The following is a 15,186-nucleotide window of genomic DNA, read 5'->3' as shown; positions in this document are numbered from 1 at the left end:
TTCTCATGTTGAGTCGTGCCACATCAGCAAATGAAGGTCCCAAAAGCTTGACTCCATCTATGGCATTAAGGTCTACTCTACTCTGAGGAGGCAGCTCTTCCCCAGTCATATTGTGAGTGCCTTCCAACCTGAGGGGCTCATCTTCTGGCACTATATTAGACATGTTCCACTGCTATCCATAAGGTTTTCGCTGGCTAATTTTTTTAGAAGTAGATCCACCAGGTCCTCCTTCCTGGTCTGTCTTAATCTGGAAGCTCTACTGAAACATGTCCACCATAGGTGACCCTGTTGGTATTTGAAATACTGGTGGCATAGCTTCCAGCATCACAGCGACACACAAGCCACCACAGTACGACAAACTGACAGGTGAGCTATTCCAGTAATCTTGGTATATAGTGTAGTGATCGAGAGCATGGCCTACCTTTTACAGGCTGTGAGACCTTGGGCAGGTGACTCCATCTCTCAGGCCTTATCTTCCTCATCAGTAAAATATGGATAATGATAGTACCTACCTCATAAGGTGGTGGGAGTGTTACATGGGACAATCCATGAAAAGCGCTTAGCATAGCTACCAGCAGAATTATTTTTATTCCTAATCTCTTGCCTGACTCCTCTTTCTGCAGTTCCATATTATTTTGTCTTGGTAGAATTAGGCAATTCCTGCAGCCTTAGGCCTGAGTGATGAGGGTCTTAGCCTGATTGCAGGCCCTTCAAAGTGAGGATTCCTGGTACCCCTCCTACGTGACCTTGGTACTCCTGGTTGGCTTCCACATTGCAGGACAAAGTTCTGACCACCAGAGGGCGCTTGTCTACTGTTAATTCCAGAATCATGCTGTGGAACCGTTGGGAAGTCTTTCCAGAGAATGAGGTCTTGAGGCACTTCAGGGTTAGAGCAGGGGAAAGAGTGCAGGTCTGTCAGGGCTCTCCTCCACTAGCTTACCTCTCACACAGAGGGAACACCGGTCACTCTGGGTTCTGTTCCACAGGCATCTTCTCACACATCCAGGGTAGACCTCTTCAGTATAGGCCCAGGGTTTGTTGGTAAACAGCGTCATAGGGAAGATTGCCGGGAAAGGACAGGGCTTGGTTATTCTCACCCTGCTCATAGGCCCATTCAAACCACATGAGAGTCAGCTGTTTGAAAGAACAGGGGATGTTCTGACCTGTAGCTAGATGGTTTGCGGTTAGGTAAGAGACTGCCTGTGAGAGCTCCTGGCCTGTACCCTGGGGAAGAAAGATAAGGTGGGAAACTGCTGTTCCTCAGCAGCCCAAACCGCACACCAACGTACGTGATGGACCAGATTACAGGGCTTCAAAGGGGGAGCAGCTGGGTGGACAGAAAGCCAAAGTTGTGACCAGGTAGATGAAAAGTGTTAATGACGGTGACTCTCACAGGAGATCCTGGATACTCCCCAAACTGGCCGTGGAGGAGCTGGCCTGAGCTGTGCAGAGGCGGCAACTTCCTTGGTGGTATTGAAGGTGGAACTCTTGGGTTGGGGACAGGAGCTCAGGTTTGGGGTGATGAGCAGGTGGAGTTGGTAATGGGATTCCAGAAGTTCTGCATATGATTGTGAGGTGTGGAAGAGTTGAGGTAAAAGGCTGAAGCTGAGTGGAAAGAGAGAAGGTCAATGCATAATGAGCGGGAAGGGCCTCTGAGAAGAGGGTAATGGAGGTGCTGTATTCACCAGTATCTAGAATTAGCACCAAGTGAACAGAAAAGAACCAGCTCTCCTCGACTATGGTCAGAGGCTAGGCAAGTCCCAGGGGACAGTGGCCACATTGTAGTGTAACCACACTGTAGTCTCTACCAAAGCTGGTAGAGTGGATGGGGCCAGGTTTTTCAGAACAGCTAGAGGTAAATGTAGTCCAAGTGGGCAAGTGCCAGGTCTGGCTAAGGAGGAATCCAGGCAGAGCAGCATCTATCACCAGATCCATAGAGCAACTGTGAAGCTGGTGGCCAGGGCCAAGGATTCTAGGAACAGATCTGGAAGCAAAGTTACAGGCACTGAGTTGGCGAGTAGGCCAGGGATCATCTTCTAGGTGCCTGAGTAGACAAGTACGGAGCTAGACCAGGCTGATGGAGTAGGGGGGAGAAACTGGGGCTTGAGGCCAGTAGAGTGGGTTTCAGACTGGGTAGGCTCCCAAAAGGACTTAGGAAAAGAAGGACAAACAGAATGGACTTCTGATGTCACAGCTGAGCTTGCTTGGATGTTGGGGACCATTTTAATGCAAGCTATTTAGAGAATGGTGCCTTCTGGGATGGTGTGGGTCCCAAGTGATGGGAGCTTTTCTCCAGAAGCCCGTAGAGACAGAGGTAGGGTCACTTCACCCAGCTGACCTGAGAGTCTGTAAAGTGAGGGGTCCACCACCAGAAGGAGTAAAGGAGTGGATCAGGAGTGAGCAGATACAGACAACCCTCCTGGCTCTGTAACGATCTCAGAAGGGACCCTGGTCCTGTCTGCTCTGCCAGTCAGTCTTCCCAGTGGAATGGGTATGAGCAGGCCTGAGTGACCAGATTACTCCTCTGTGTCAGCTTGCCAGCCTGTGCCTCTGCATTCCAGCACTCACCAGTGATGTCATGCACCAGTCCCTTTTCATGTCGGCCTTGTCAGCCCACCCAGACCGTTCACTCTCTGTGTGCTGGGAGCAGCACTGCAAGCTCCTGCCTGGAGTGGCAGGCATTTCGGCCTCGACAGTCGCCAAGTGGACCATCGATGAGGTGAGGCGTGAGGGGCCCTTTCTCTTCCCCTTCTTCTTCCTTCTCGCCGACTTCTCCCTCTCACCACACCCTGGTGGGAGGACTTAGGAGAGCCCCTCTGGCAGAGCCTGACACTACCTCCTGCTCATCTCTGCTGTCCACACTTCCTTCTAGCTTCCCAGTGTGGGATGATGGGTCCATTCTGGTGGGTGGCGAGTGGGATGTGCTAATAGTCTGGCTGGAAATCCGGCAGAGAGATAAGCTTCAGTTCCCGAGTCTGAGGATCAGGGACCTCACCGCGCACACCCAGCAGCACAGAGACCCAGAATCCTCCTAGGCTGATAAGAAAAAGCAACAGTGTCACAGCTCAGAAGGCACCAAGGTCATGTAGACCAGTCTTTCCCCTATACCCACAAACCCCCACCCCCTTGTCAACATGTCATCTTTGGTTTCCAAGGTCTTCGGCTTCGTTCAGACCCTGACAGGTTGTGAGGATCAAGCACGGCTCTTCAAAGATGAGGTAAGGTGCACATGCAGAGTGGGAGACAGAGAAGGGGTCCCTGTGCGCCATCGCACTGCCCGCAGCTAGGGAGCAGGATGAGACTAGGCATAGTGACCCACATTTCTGGGAGAAAGTCTGGTATGGACTGTAGCTCAGGTTGCTGAGGAACCCTCTAGGTTCAGACCATCCTCAGGAAGGGAAAGCATCACGGAGACAGAATCTATTCACTCCTCAGCTCTCTGGCCCAATCTTTTGTTTTCCAAACTTAGCTTCTCCAGTGACAGTCACGAAATTAAAGCGTATTTTCAATGGCACAGAGATTGCTGTTTACTGCAAGGGTACCAACACACACTTAAAATCAAGACCCAAGAGCTTACCAAAGATAAGAAGCAGCGAGTTTGAAGGGTATGGGTTTAAATCCTAGCTCTGCCAGTTTTGGCTGTTTACTTTCTCTGAGGCTGAGCATGTTCTTATCCGTAAAGTGGAGATATAAGGAGCCCTGGTGGTGCAGTGTTTCAGCATTCAGCTGCTAACTAAAAGGTTGGTGTTTCGAACCCACCCAGCAGCTCCTTGGGAGAAAGACCTGATGATCTGCTTCTGTAAAGATTACAGCCAAGAAAATCACACGGGCAGTTCTACTCTGTTACATGAGTTGCTCTAAGCTGAAATCAACTCTATGGCCCCTAACAATAATAAAGGGGAGATAAAATGTGTATAATAATGATTACCATCCAGAGCCATTGTAAGTACTGAAAATGATGAATGTATCATTATACCAGAATGTCTAGTATAATTATATCACTACTATATATATTAATATAGTTATTAACATATGTAGTCAATATAACAACATATCATTATATCGCTATATGGTAATATTTATCATGTTACATAATAAATCCTGTCACTATACCCGAATGTCTGATAATGGGAGCTCAGTAAATGGTAGCTGTAGTTTTTTTTTTTTTTAATAATTTTTATTGTGCTTTAAGTGAAAGTTTACAAATCAAGTCAGTCTCTCACACAAAAACCCATATACACCTTGCTACACACTCCCAATTACTCTCCCCCTAATGAGACAGCCTGCTCTCTCCTTCCACTCTGTCTTTTCGTGTCCTTTTTGCCAGCTTCTAACCCCCTCCACCCTCTCATCTCCCCTCCAGGCAGGAGATGCCAACATAGTCTCAAGTGTCCACCTGATCCAAGAAGCTCACTCCTTACCAGCATCCCTCTCCAACCCCTTGTCCAGTCCAATCCCTTGTCCAGTCCAATCCCTGTCTGAAGAATTGTCTTCGGGAATGGTTCCTGTCCTGGGGCAACAGAAGATCTGGGGGCCATGACCACCGGGGTCCTTCCAGTCTCAGTCAGACCATTAAGTCTGGTCTTATGAGAATTTGGGGTCTGCATTCCACTGCTCTCCTGCTCCCTCAGGGGTTTTCTGTTGTGTTCCCTGTCAGGGCAGTCATCGGTTGTAGCGGTAGCTGTAGTTTCCAATGCACACCCATTGCCATTGGGTTGATTCTGACTCAGGAACCCTACAGAGGACAGAGTAGAACTGCCCCATAGGTTTTCCAAGGCTGTAAATCTTTATGAAAGCAGACTGCCACATCTTTCTCCCATAGAGCAGTTGGTGGGTTTGAACTGTCAACTTTTCAGGTAGCAGCTGATCGATTAAGCACTGCACCACCAGGGCTCTTCTTTTTAATGCGTAATAGTCCTTAAATAAAGAAGAACTTTATCATGACTCTTCAGATTTATAGAGTTTGAAGCTGGAAGGGACCTTTTAGGTTTGACTAGGGCTTTCTTCCAAAGAAAACAAACATTCCTCCTGTGCACCCCCTTCACCCAGGCAGGGAAAGTGTGGTCTCAGCTGCCCATAGCTGTCCAGTCCAGGTCAGATGCCAGTAAGAAAGAAGTCTGTTCCCCTTTCCCTGGAAGAATCTCTTTATCCAGGATGATACAGCCAGTTTTCTCACCCAATCCTCCTCCCATGATGGAGCTTCCAAACTCCTCCCCATTCCTGGGTACTTTTGTTGCCTTCTGGACTGGAGATTTCCTTATCGAAGCGTGTGTGTCCAGGGTTTAATCCTGTGTTCCAGATCCTTCTGACCAACACAGAACACACTGGGCTGCTGCTTCTTAGATGTTTTAAATTGAGGTAAAATATACATACAGTGAAATGCACACATCTTAAAAGTATAATTCCATAAGTTTTGTCAGACATATACACCCTGAACCCAGCACCTCTATCAAGATATAAAATGTTTCCATTACGCCAGAAAGTTCTTTCTTGATGCCTTCTAGTCAGTCCCCAGCCGCATAGGCAGCTGCTGTTCTAGTCTCTAACACCATAGATTAGTTTTGCTTATTCTTGAACTCTTATAAATAGAATCATACAGCATGTACTATTTTTGTGTCATGTCTCTTTTTGCCCAATGTTTTTGAGGTTCATCCATGTTGTTGTGTATACAGTAGTTCGTTCTTACTGCTGAGTAGTGTTTCATTTTATGAGTATATCACAGTTCTCTTCTTAATAGACATTTGGGTTGTTCTCTCTTTCCCTAAATTTGAACCCTATGTTTTTGTTATCAAAATATGAGTTTGCATTAGCTTTATTATAGCCATGTTACAGCAGTTTGGAGTTCATGAAGGCCCCCAAGTGCTTTTGACGTCAACTGTAGTCAAACCAAGTTTTCCAGTGTGTACTCGTACCACTGGGTTTTCCTTTTTAAACTTAATGTAAAACTCTACATTTATCCCTATTAAATGCTATCTTGTTGGTTTCATAGTCTCATTGTTTTAAATCTTGATTCTGTCATCTGTGATATTAATAAGGCTTTTGGGTTTTCATCCAAGTCTTTAACATACATATTTAATAAGACAGAACAGAGCTGTGTGGCACCTATTAGAGCGCTTCCTTTAGACTGCTAACAGGCCATAAATCAAGTCTCTTTGAATGCAATTTGTTCAGCCAGCTGCATAGCCACTGAAGAGCTTGGTCTTCCAGCCCATGCTTGGCTTTGCATTCTCCCTTGTTTGGCGAAGGGCTGTATCTCCCAAGAACATCTGCTGCTTGTGTTGGTTCAGCATGGTCTGTGATACAAATAAGCAACAACTAGAAAGGGCAGATGGGGGCATGGTGGACTGCCAGCACCACAGAGGGTCTCAGAATGGAGCAGGACCTTAATGAGGGCTGAGGATTACCTTTCTCCCAGGACCTGGTCCACTGAGTGGGCTCATTCTGGCTGAACTGATGACTGGGCCTTCAGGGACACTAGTCAAGATGCTTTCCAGCTGAGGTCAGACCAGTCATCAGAGGATTGCTTCACGAGCAAAGTGGATGTGTGGTTTTATAGGTAGTCTGTCCAGTTTTCTCCTAGTCTTCTTTATTGCAGCCCTTATATATTTAAGTCATTCAGCAAATAATTATTGGTATCTGCTCTGTGCCTGGCCCATATAAGGTGATGAGGGTAGAGGTAAATAAGAAGAGATTCCTGTTTTCAAGAATCTCTGCATAGTAGGAGAGACAGAATTATACATTGTTGCTTCTCGTAGTGTGGTAAGGGCTATGAGAGATGTAGGTGCCAGGTGTAATGGGAGCTCAGAGGAGGAGGTGGACAGAGAGGGGCCTGCAGTGCAGCTGGATAAACACTGGAAACTTCCTGCTCCTTGAATGTTCCTTTTTCCTGGGCTCCTTGTGGACCACACCTCTGTGTTATGATAGCATGGAAGTCTCTTCCGTCAGGTTTTGACAGTACTGGTTAGATTATAGCTTGGCCTGTGTTAAACATTCCATGTGTGTGTTTTTAAGGCTCTATCCAGGTTATTTCAGTTTGGGAAATGCTCTATTCTGTCCTATCCACAACACTTTGGCCATTCCCTAGGGTGGGTTATTGTATTTGGCTCATGTTATTTATTTTCCTCTTGATTTCTTCTGCCTTCTAGTTCAGGACATGGCCTTTTTTCTGATTTTATGTCTCAAAACTCCCCACTCACACCACCACACAAACATTTATAATTCTTCTATGTCCTGAGATAATCCCAGTGTTTTCTTACGTGTGTCCCAAACTGCCAGACTCTCCAGTCTTTGAGGAATCCAGAATCTGGGCTTCTGCAATGGCTATGGTAAGAAATCTCCAGATGATGCACAAAGCACCATACCCGTGGGCTCTCTGAATAATAATGAATGAACTCCTGTAAAAATCCATGATACATACTTAACTATGCCTAGGGCTCCTTTCCTTCATATTCTGAACTTTTAGTTGTCAAGACCTTTGGTCTATGGGTAGTGGCCCCAGCTCTTCTTGCACCAGGGTGTGTGACTCAGTGGGACCACTGAGAGAGAGCCCCAGAGCCTGACCAGCACAGGATATCTGAGACTGGGTGTGTCTGCAGCAACACATCTGCCCAGGGTCAACAAGGCAGGTAGCAGCCTGCTGGTGCTTCTGGATGACAAATGAGCAAACTGATACAATTAATGGAGCTTGTTGATCTGTGAGAGCTCTGTGCAGGATAGAAGCCACCATAGGAGTAGTGGGCAGCTCTGAACATCAGGAGAAACAATGGGGTTCAGCACACTGGCAGTGGGAATGGCCTGCAGCCAGGGGTGGCAGAGTGAGTCAAAGCCAAAGGCAAAAAACACCCAACGATTGGGAAAGATCTGTAGTTCAGTCTGGTGGAGCTGAGTGCGAGGAGGGCTCATGTGAAGTGGACAGAGCCAGTCTTGAGGTACAGCACCCACCGAGCTGCATAAATTGTCTACCCAGCATTCATCGCAGTTAAGAGCACGGCTGTAGAATCACAGTTCTAGCACTCATAAGCTGAATGTATCTTGGGCAAATTCCTTAGCCCCTCTGCCTCAATTTCATCATTTGTAAAATGGGGGTACTACCAGTGGTGAGGAGTAAATGATTCAATATATGAAAAGTGCATAGGGCAAGTGCTTGAGTACATAAGAAATGCAGTAGAAGTGTTTTATTTGCTATGATTCTTGAGAATTGATCATAAGAACGATGGCACTCTTCTCAAAAATGGGGTTCCAGTTCTTAGAGTAGGGGGTTCTTCACGCCAAACAGTGAGACCAGCAGCCATATGGTCTTCCTGCCCAGAGGCTCCCCAGCCCAGCCAAGCACACCTTCTGAGAGGCACAGCCCTGTTTACCCTCCATACAGTGTCTCTAGCTCGCTGCACACCTTCCCCACCAGCTCTCTTCACCTCCTTCCCTCCTCTATAACAGGCTTCTTCCCTCCCTCTCCCTACCCATATGCCTATCCCCTAGAATTCATAATTATCAACATTTTCCACACTTGCTTCACCTATTTTGGGATGAAGAATTTTTAAGTAAGTTACAGACATCGTGATGTTTCACCTCTGAGTACTTTAGCATGCATCTGTAAAAACCAAGGACTTTCACTACATAGTCACAATATACCATACACAATACACCACCTAACAAATTGATCATAAGCCCTTTATATCATCTAATAGTCTGTATTCAGATTTCCCCAATAGGCCCCAGAATATCTTTTGCAGTTGGTGTTTTGAACTAGGATCAAAACAAGGCCCATATATTGTTTCATATTTTTAAATATCTTCTAGTCTAGAAAAGTCTCCTCTCTTTTTTCATGATGTTGAAAAAGGTCTTACAAAATGTGTCTTTTTGGTCTGTCTTGTTGCTTCCTTGTGGTGTTGCTTAACTTGTTCCTCCACCCCCTCTATCTGTATTTCCTGTAAACCAGAAGATGGATACAAAGGCTTAGTTAGATTGCATTTTCTGTCTCTTTTGGCAAGATGAATAATAGCTCATAGGTAATACCGTGTACTTTATATTGCATCTCATCGGAATGTGCATGATGTCTGCGTGTCTCACTGTTAGCAGCACTAAAATTGACCTCTGGGTTCATGTGGGGACAGCAGTGGCGGGTTTCTTGAAGCTACTGTCAGTGAGGACTCAAAAGACATTTTGCAAATAGAAAACAAAAAAAACCCAAACCCATTGCCATCAAGTTGATTCCAACTCATAGTGACCCTATAGGACAGAATAGAACCGCTGAAATTCAGACCAGTTGGCAGGAAGAAAGAAAGAGAGTCCAAGTGTGTGAACAAGGGGAAACCAGTGGATATCTTTCTTTCCTTCTCTATCCGCATTGCTGTCTTCCTTTTTTCCTTTCTCCTTCCCTTCTCCTTTCTCCTTTTCCTTCCTCTTCCCTTCCCCCATATATCCTTTACTCCAATTATCTTTCTCCCCCTGCCACTCCCCGTGCATATCCCGCCTTTCCTTCACCCCTTCCCCTTGACCCTTTCCACCTTCTCCGATTTCTGCCTTCCCTCCCCCAATCCCTCAGATGATTGACGGCGAGGCCTTCCTTTTGCTGACACAGGCGGACATTGTGAAGATCATGAGCATCAAGCTGGGCCCAGCCTTGAAGATCTATAACTCCATTCTCATGTTCAAAAACGCCGATGACACCTTAAAGTGACTGGCTCAGGGCTAGGCCCTCCTCCAGCCCTCCCTGGGCGTTTTCTCTCCAGCTGATGGCTTCCTTCCTGACTCAGGTTCCTCCTATCACCACCTGAGTCTTCTCCCCCTTTCCCCACTTCAATATCTGACTAGGGTTGGTCCTTCTTCTCGCCAGGGCTGCTTCCTAGAAGGTGCATAGGAGAGAGGGGCCCTGGGGAAGGTGGAGTCCTAGCCCCTGAGTCTTGCAGCTGGTTTGCCACCAGGCCTAGTGGTGAAGGTGTAACTGGGCATAGGGAGCATTACGGATGGAGGTGCCCTGCCTGTGGCAGCCCTACATCTCCAGCTGACTTGTTTTATCACCAAAGGGTCTTTTTCTTAGCAGTTAAGAATGACCTGGTAGAGTGGGAGTCCTCCACCTGAGGCTCTTTTCTCTTTTTGGCATCTTTATGCATGTTCTCTCCTTTCTCTCTCCCAAGATATGACCCTACTGCAAACATATTTAATCATAAAAACAACTTCCTCCTTTCTGTCACTGGTTTTGCTCCCCTTATTCTGCCTGGTTCCCTGGGCAGTGCCCTCAGCCAGACCCCTCAGGAACATGTTTTCCTAGGATCTATTGGGAGTTTCTGGCTGGGCCAACATGCTTTCTTAAACATGCCCAGTTCTGGACCACTTGACAGTTTAGCTCCCATGCCAAATCTCAGTTCCAGGCAGAGTGAGTAAGTGGTTAGAGTCTGTTTACAGCTGGCAGAAGTTGAGATTCCACTGATGATCCCTGCACATCCTTCCTGTGTTGGGTCAGGAAGAGGGCCCTGATAAGTCACTAGGCCAGGAAGCCAGCCCAAGGATACATCAGACATTCTCTGAGTCTTTGGCCAAAGGGACAGCTCCAGTAGGCATAGTTGCCCCCAAAGCTAGGCATAGCCTCCTCCCCACCCGTGAATCTAAACCAAGGTGCTCCCCATGCAGGGTTGAGGGCCCCATGCTGGCTGGCCGTCCTGTCATGGGAACGTGGCACTCTGTCTAGCAGGCACACACCATGAGGCCACATTCGACCTGTCCCTTAAATGTCTTGTGCTTATTCCTGAGGAATCTTACAAAGACAATTTGAAGTTGGGAGTTGGGAAGGTGAACTTTTCTATCTTTGAATTTCCAGGGTCCCTTACAGCCTTTCTTAACTACTCTCCATCTGTCTTACACTGCCAGCCAGGTCCCTGCTGAGATCTGGGACTTTGACTTCTCTGTCCAGGTAGAGCCCTAGCCTCCACTGAGTAACTGCCAAACCTGCCTCCCAGGTTCCTGTTTCTGAGAAGCAGCCTGGGTGGGAAGGGCCAGAGCCCCTGGCAGGAGCCAGCCCCATATGGAGGTGAGGAGCAACTGCCAAGCTGCTGTGCCCCAGGTGCTGAGATGGGCCTGTGGTGCAGGGCCACATGGTCCTTCCCTAGACCCCTTCTGTCAGTCATGTGTTGTATGTTTGTGTGGGTGTGTGTGGAGGACACTGTTAGAAGTGTTGGACAGAGTGCAGATATGAGGCATGAGGCTTGGTGATGGGAAAATGTCAAGGGCTATTCTTGGTAAAAGATGAAACTTTAATTTTCCCTTAGAAATGAGAAATCGGAAGCTGTGCTGATTTCCTGCCTCAGCCCAGTAGGGCTCCTCTCTCGCATAGGCCCGGACAGGTCTGCCAGGGCAGCTATTTAGCCCCCAGCTGAACTGCCACAAGGCTTCAGATGTTCCTCCCCTCTCAGCCCTTAGAGGCAGCACTGAGCACAACCTTCCTAAAAGGAAACTAGGCAAGCCACAGGGTGAGGGTTGGGTTTATAGAGGTTACACTGGTGCCCCTTTGGTCAAGTGTAAAGAGGAGCTTCTCTCTTATCTCAGTTGCTTGGGCAGCAGCAAATTCATCAGCTCCCTGCCCTCAGTGTGCTTCTCTACAAAAAAGGAGAGATACTCACCTACTTTGTGATATGAGCAGACGGCAGCAGATAGAGCTGGTGCTGTGGGACCTCGCCAGCTTCTAAGGAGATGGGCTTTGGCACATGGATTTGCCAACAACACTTCCTGATGCTTGCCTAAGAGAAAGACAAGATGGACCAATGACCTTAGAGGAAAGGGCCCCAGGCCTCAGAACTTTGGGACATCAGCACTTTTTACATGAATGTCAACCTCTTTGGAAAAAACCAAATCGCAAAAAGTGGAACGAGATCTGTCTTCTCTTCACCCCCTCCCCCCTTCACCCCCAGTCTGTCTCCAAATGGAATCATTGCACCTTGACCTGAGGAGAGCAGTGAAGGAGGGAGTTGGTGGCGGTTCCTGATGCTTGTGTGCCCTCTGCCCTGCTCTCCAAACTTACACTTTGGCCCCCTTCAGCCTCACCCACCCCTTGCCCAGCCCAGCCCTGTCCTAGGGCAGAAAGGATCTTTGTTTAATTTCTGAAGCTGAAGGAATGATCCCAGAGTTGGAAAAATGAAGCCTCTTTGCACTTTCATTCACATGCACTTTGGTGGGGTTACATTTTTTATATTGGCTTATGTGTGCGTGCGTGCGTATGTGTGTGTGTGTGAGAGCACGTGTTCTTTAAGAGAATCCTCTGGTTTAAGCTAAATCAACTCTTGTGAATCTGTATCTTAGGTACACAGAAGAAAGACAGTTATAAACAAGATGTGGTGTGTTTTGTCAGTGTTTTGAAGCAACATAAATAAACTTGAACAACTCAACTGGATGATATGTAGCCAGAGTCTGTTTCTATTTCCGTAGTGAAAACATCCAGAAAACGAAAAATGGTTATCACTAGTGTCGTTACTGAAGAGATTGAAGTGTTCTTTTTGCTATTAATTAAAGGTCCCAAAGGATCTAATTTTTTAATACCGTTTTAAAGATAGGAAACAAAGGGTAAATGGGTATGCTTGTCTGGGTTGAGAAGTGTAAGCAATGGGAACCCACAGGATCCATGTGAAATGACCATTTTTATAAATGTTCAAGGGCATACAATTCAATGAAGTCTCTAGTTTTTTAAACACCAGGGTTTCAAGTGGAGAACTATCAAGCTGAATCAATAGAATTCATGAAGTTTCCCAAAGACCATGTGAGCAGGCAGAAAAGTGGCAGAAATTGGTGTTTGATGACTTCAACTCTTAATTTGTTTGCCGTGCTGCCCTTGCAGACTACTTGGCTAGAAGAATACCAACCACGGCTGTTCAAGAGCCCATTTTTTCACACTTTTACCAGAAACTTATAGGACAGAGCAAATTGGCACCATGGTAGACTGATGGTCTCTAGCTTTAATGTGAACCCTCAGGCCTGTCCAGGAACCAGCTGTTTCCATGGTCAGCTCTGACATCCTTTTTAATGCTCCTCAAGCCTCTACCCCACTACTTCCCCTGTCATCTCAATAGATGTTCTCACGATCTGTCAGAAAGAAAATGGAAGTCATCAGAAAGAACACCCCCACCTTCCTGCCACCACGTCTGCAAGTCTACTCCTACCCATATCCATCCTTCACTCATCCTTCCTGTTATAGCAGAAGAGTTGACCCTCCTACTTGTCAGAAGCTAATCCACTATCAACCGTGCCTGCTATAAAAATAAAAGGAACATTATGAGACAAGAAAGGGCTCTTGGAAATTTAAAATGTGATTGCAGAGATAAAATTCAACACAGGTTGAAAGATAGTGTTGAAGATATCACCTAGAAAGTAGAAAAAAAGACAAAGAAATGAAAAGTAGGAAAGAATAGAGGAGTAATCCGCAACTAATAGGAATTCTAATAAGAGAGAAGAAAGAAATTACATAAAACAAAAACATTTAAAAATAAATTTCCCAGAGTCAAGAAATACTAATCTCTTAAGTTGAAAGGTTCTGCTGAATGCCCAGCACAATGGGTGCAAAAGGAATGACACCAAGCTACATTATTTGTGAAATATCAGAATAATGAGAGCAAAGAGAAGATCCTAAAAGCTTCCAGAGAGAAGAAAACAGGTGTCATCCAAAGAAATGGGAATCGGAATAGCATTGTACTTTTCAATAGAAATACTGGAAATAATAGAGAAAGTCTTCACAATTCCAAAGGAAAATTATTTCCACATCAGAATTCTGTACCCAGCCAAATTATCAATCAAGTATGAAGGTATAACATTTTCAAACACACATGGTCTTAACATTTTACTTCCCATGCACCTTTCCTGAGAGAACAACTGGAGGATGTGCTCCATCAAAATGAAAGAGTAAATCAAAGAAGAACACAGGATCCAGGAAACAGGAGAACCAGTAAAGACACAAAAAGACTTTACAGTGTGATAGGGAAAGGAAAGGCCAGCTTGACACCTGGGCAGTTGGACAGGTGAGAACAGGAGGTTGGGAGGCTGGATGAAGGCTGAGTGAAAGGAAGGATGGAAAAAAAAAAGATATATTGGTATACCCAGTGCCGTCGATAAGAGATTATTATTGGAGTTTTTCAGAGAGTTTAAAAGAACTGTATATATCAAACTATTTAATGAGACAATTATTAATTAAATTCAGGAGAAGCAAAAGGTTATACAAGTATGCGTTTGAATGGGTGAGAGCTAAATATTCATATTCCATAGTAGGAAGGAAGCCATTTGGTAATTTTTAAAACAAGGATTGAGGAATAGCTGTATAATCATGCTATTTAAACGCATGGAGACAAATATGAAACGAAACAGCTGAAAGAGTTGAAGAATGAAACAAGGGACTGATCTTTTTTATTATCCTCCCGGTAGTCCTATTTGATTTTTAAAATTTTGTACATTTACCACTTTCTAAAAATACTTGTTTTCTAAAAGGAAACTGGGAACCTATGTCTGGCCAATATGTGAACTCTGTTGGCCCAGGGACCCTGCTTTCAGCTCATGAGAGTGATAGACTTTTCTGCAGTGCCCCTATGCCTCTTGTTTCTTCTGGCTATGTGTGAATCTGCAGGTGTGAGAGGACGTGTGCAGGCTGGGGTAGTGGTAGGATCAGGGGTGGGGGCCCGGACAGTGGACAGGAGAGGACCGAGGAAGGTCAAAGTAGAGGAAACATTCATGAAGATAGGTTCCCATTGGTTCAGTTTCTTGCTGTACTCCCCATCCCTGAGAATGTTTCTTTGACCTTCATACCTCTGCTGACGGTTTCACATTTTATTTCACGTGTATGTTGGAATCCTTTGATACAGGTTATGCAATATCATTTGTGTGTGTGTGTATGTTTTAAACTGGCTTTAGGAGCACAAGGGAGGAGGAGCCTGGTGGAGCAGCAGAGCAGCTCTGGAAAGGGGCAAGGCCCTGGGCTCTGCCCTGATTTGCTCTGAGCACTTGGGCCAACCGCCTCCCCTCTCTGGGCCAGGCCCAGACACATACTGATGTGTGTTTTGGCAGAGGAGAGGAATGTGACGATACAGGGATTCTCCAGAGCACATGAGAGCAGCCAGTTTTTACGGCACTAGAACAATTGGAATATCATGGAAATTGTAATGAAAAGGTGATAGAGGAAGCAGTGTGAAAGCTAGACTCTGAGTTGCCTACTGAGGA

General features: G+C 46.1%; 1 protein-coding gene across 1 annotated transcript in view; it reads left to right on the top strand.

The window, feature by feature from the left end:
• L3MBTL1 (L3MBTL histone methyl-lysine binding protein 1) overlaps window positions 1-10,021 on the top strand; it is a 43,837-nt gene extending 33,816 nt beyond the window's left edge. The window contains exons 20-21 of the mRNA XM_049869689.1: window positions 2,562-2,719; window positions 9,545-10,021. Of these exons, the coding sequence (XP_049725646.1) occupies window positions 2,562-2,719; window positions 9,545-9,679 (293 nt within the window). The 3' untranslated portion in view covers window positions 9,680-10,021. The remainder of the gene's footprint in view (window positions 1-2,561; window positions 2,720-9,544) is intronic.
• Window positions 10,022-15,186: the final 5,165 nt, after the last annotated feature.

The sequence above is a fragment of the Elephas maximus genome, chromosome 25 (assembly GCF_024166365.1).
Source record: "Elephas maximus indicus isolate mEleMax1 chromosome 25, mEleMax1 primary haplotype, whole genome shotgun sequence".
In the NCBI taxonomy this organism is placed as follows: Eukaryota; Metazoa; Chordata; class Mammalia; order Proboscidea; family Elephantidae; genus Elephas; species Elephas maximus.
Note: the sequence above shows the minus strand (reverse complement) of the source record. Positions and strands in the feature narration are given on the sequence as shown.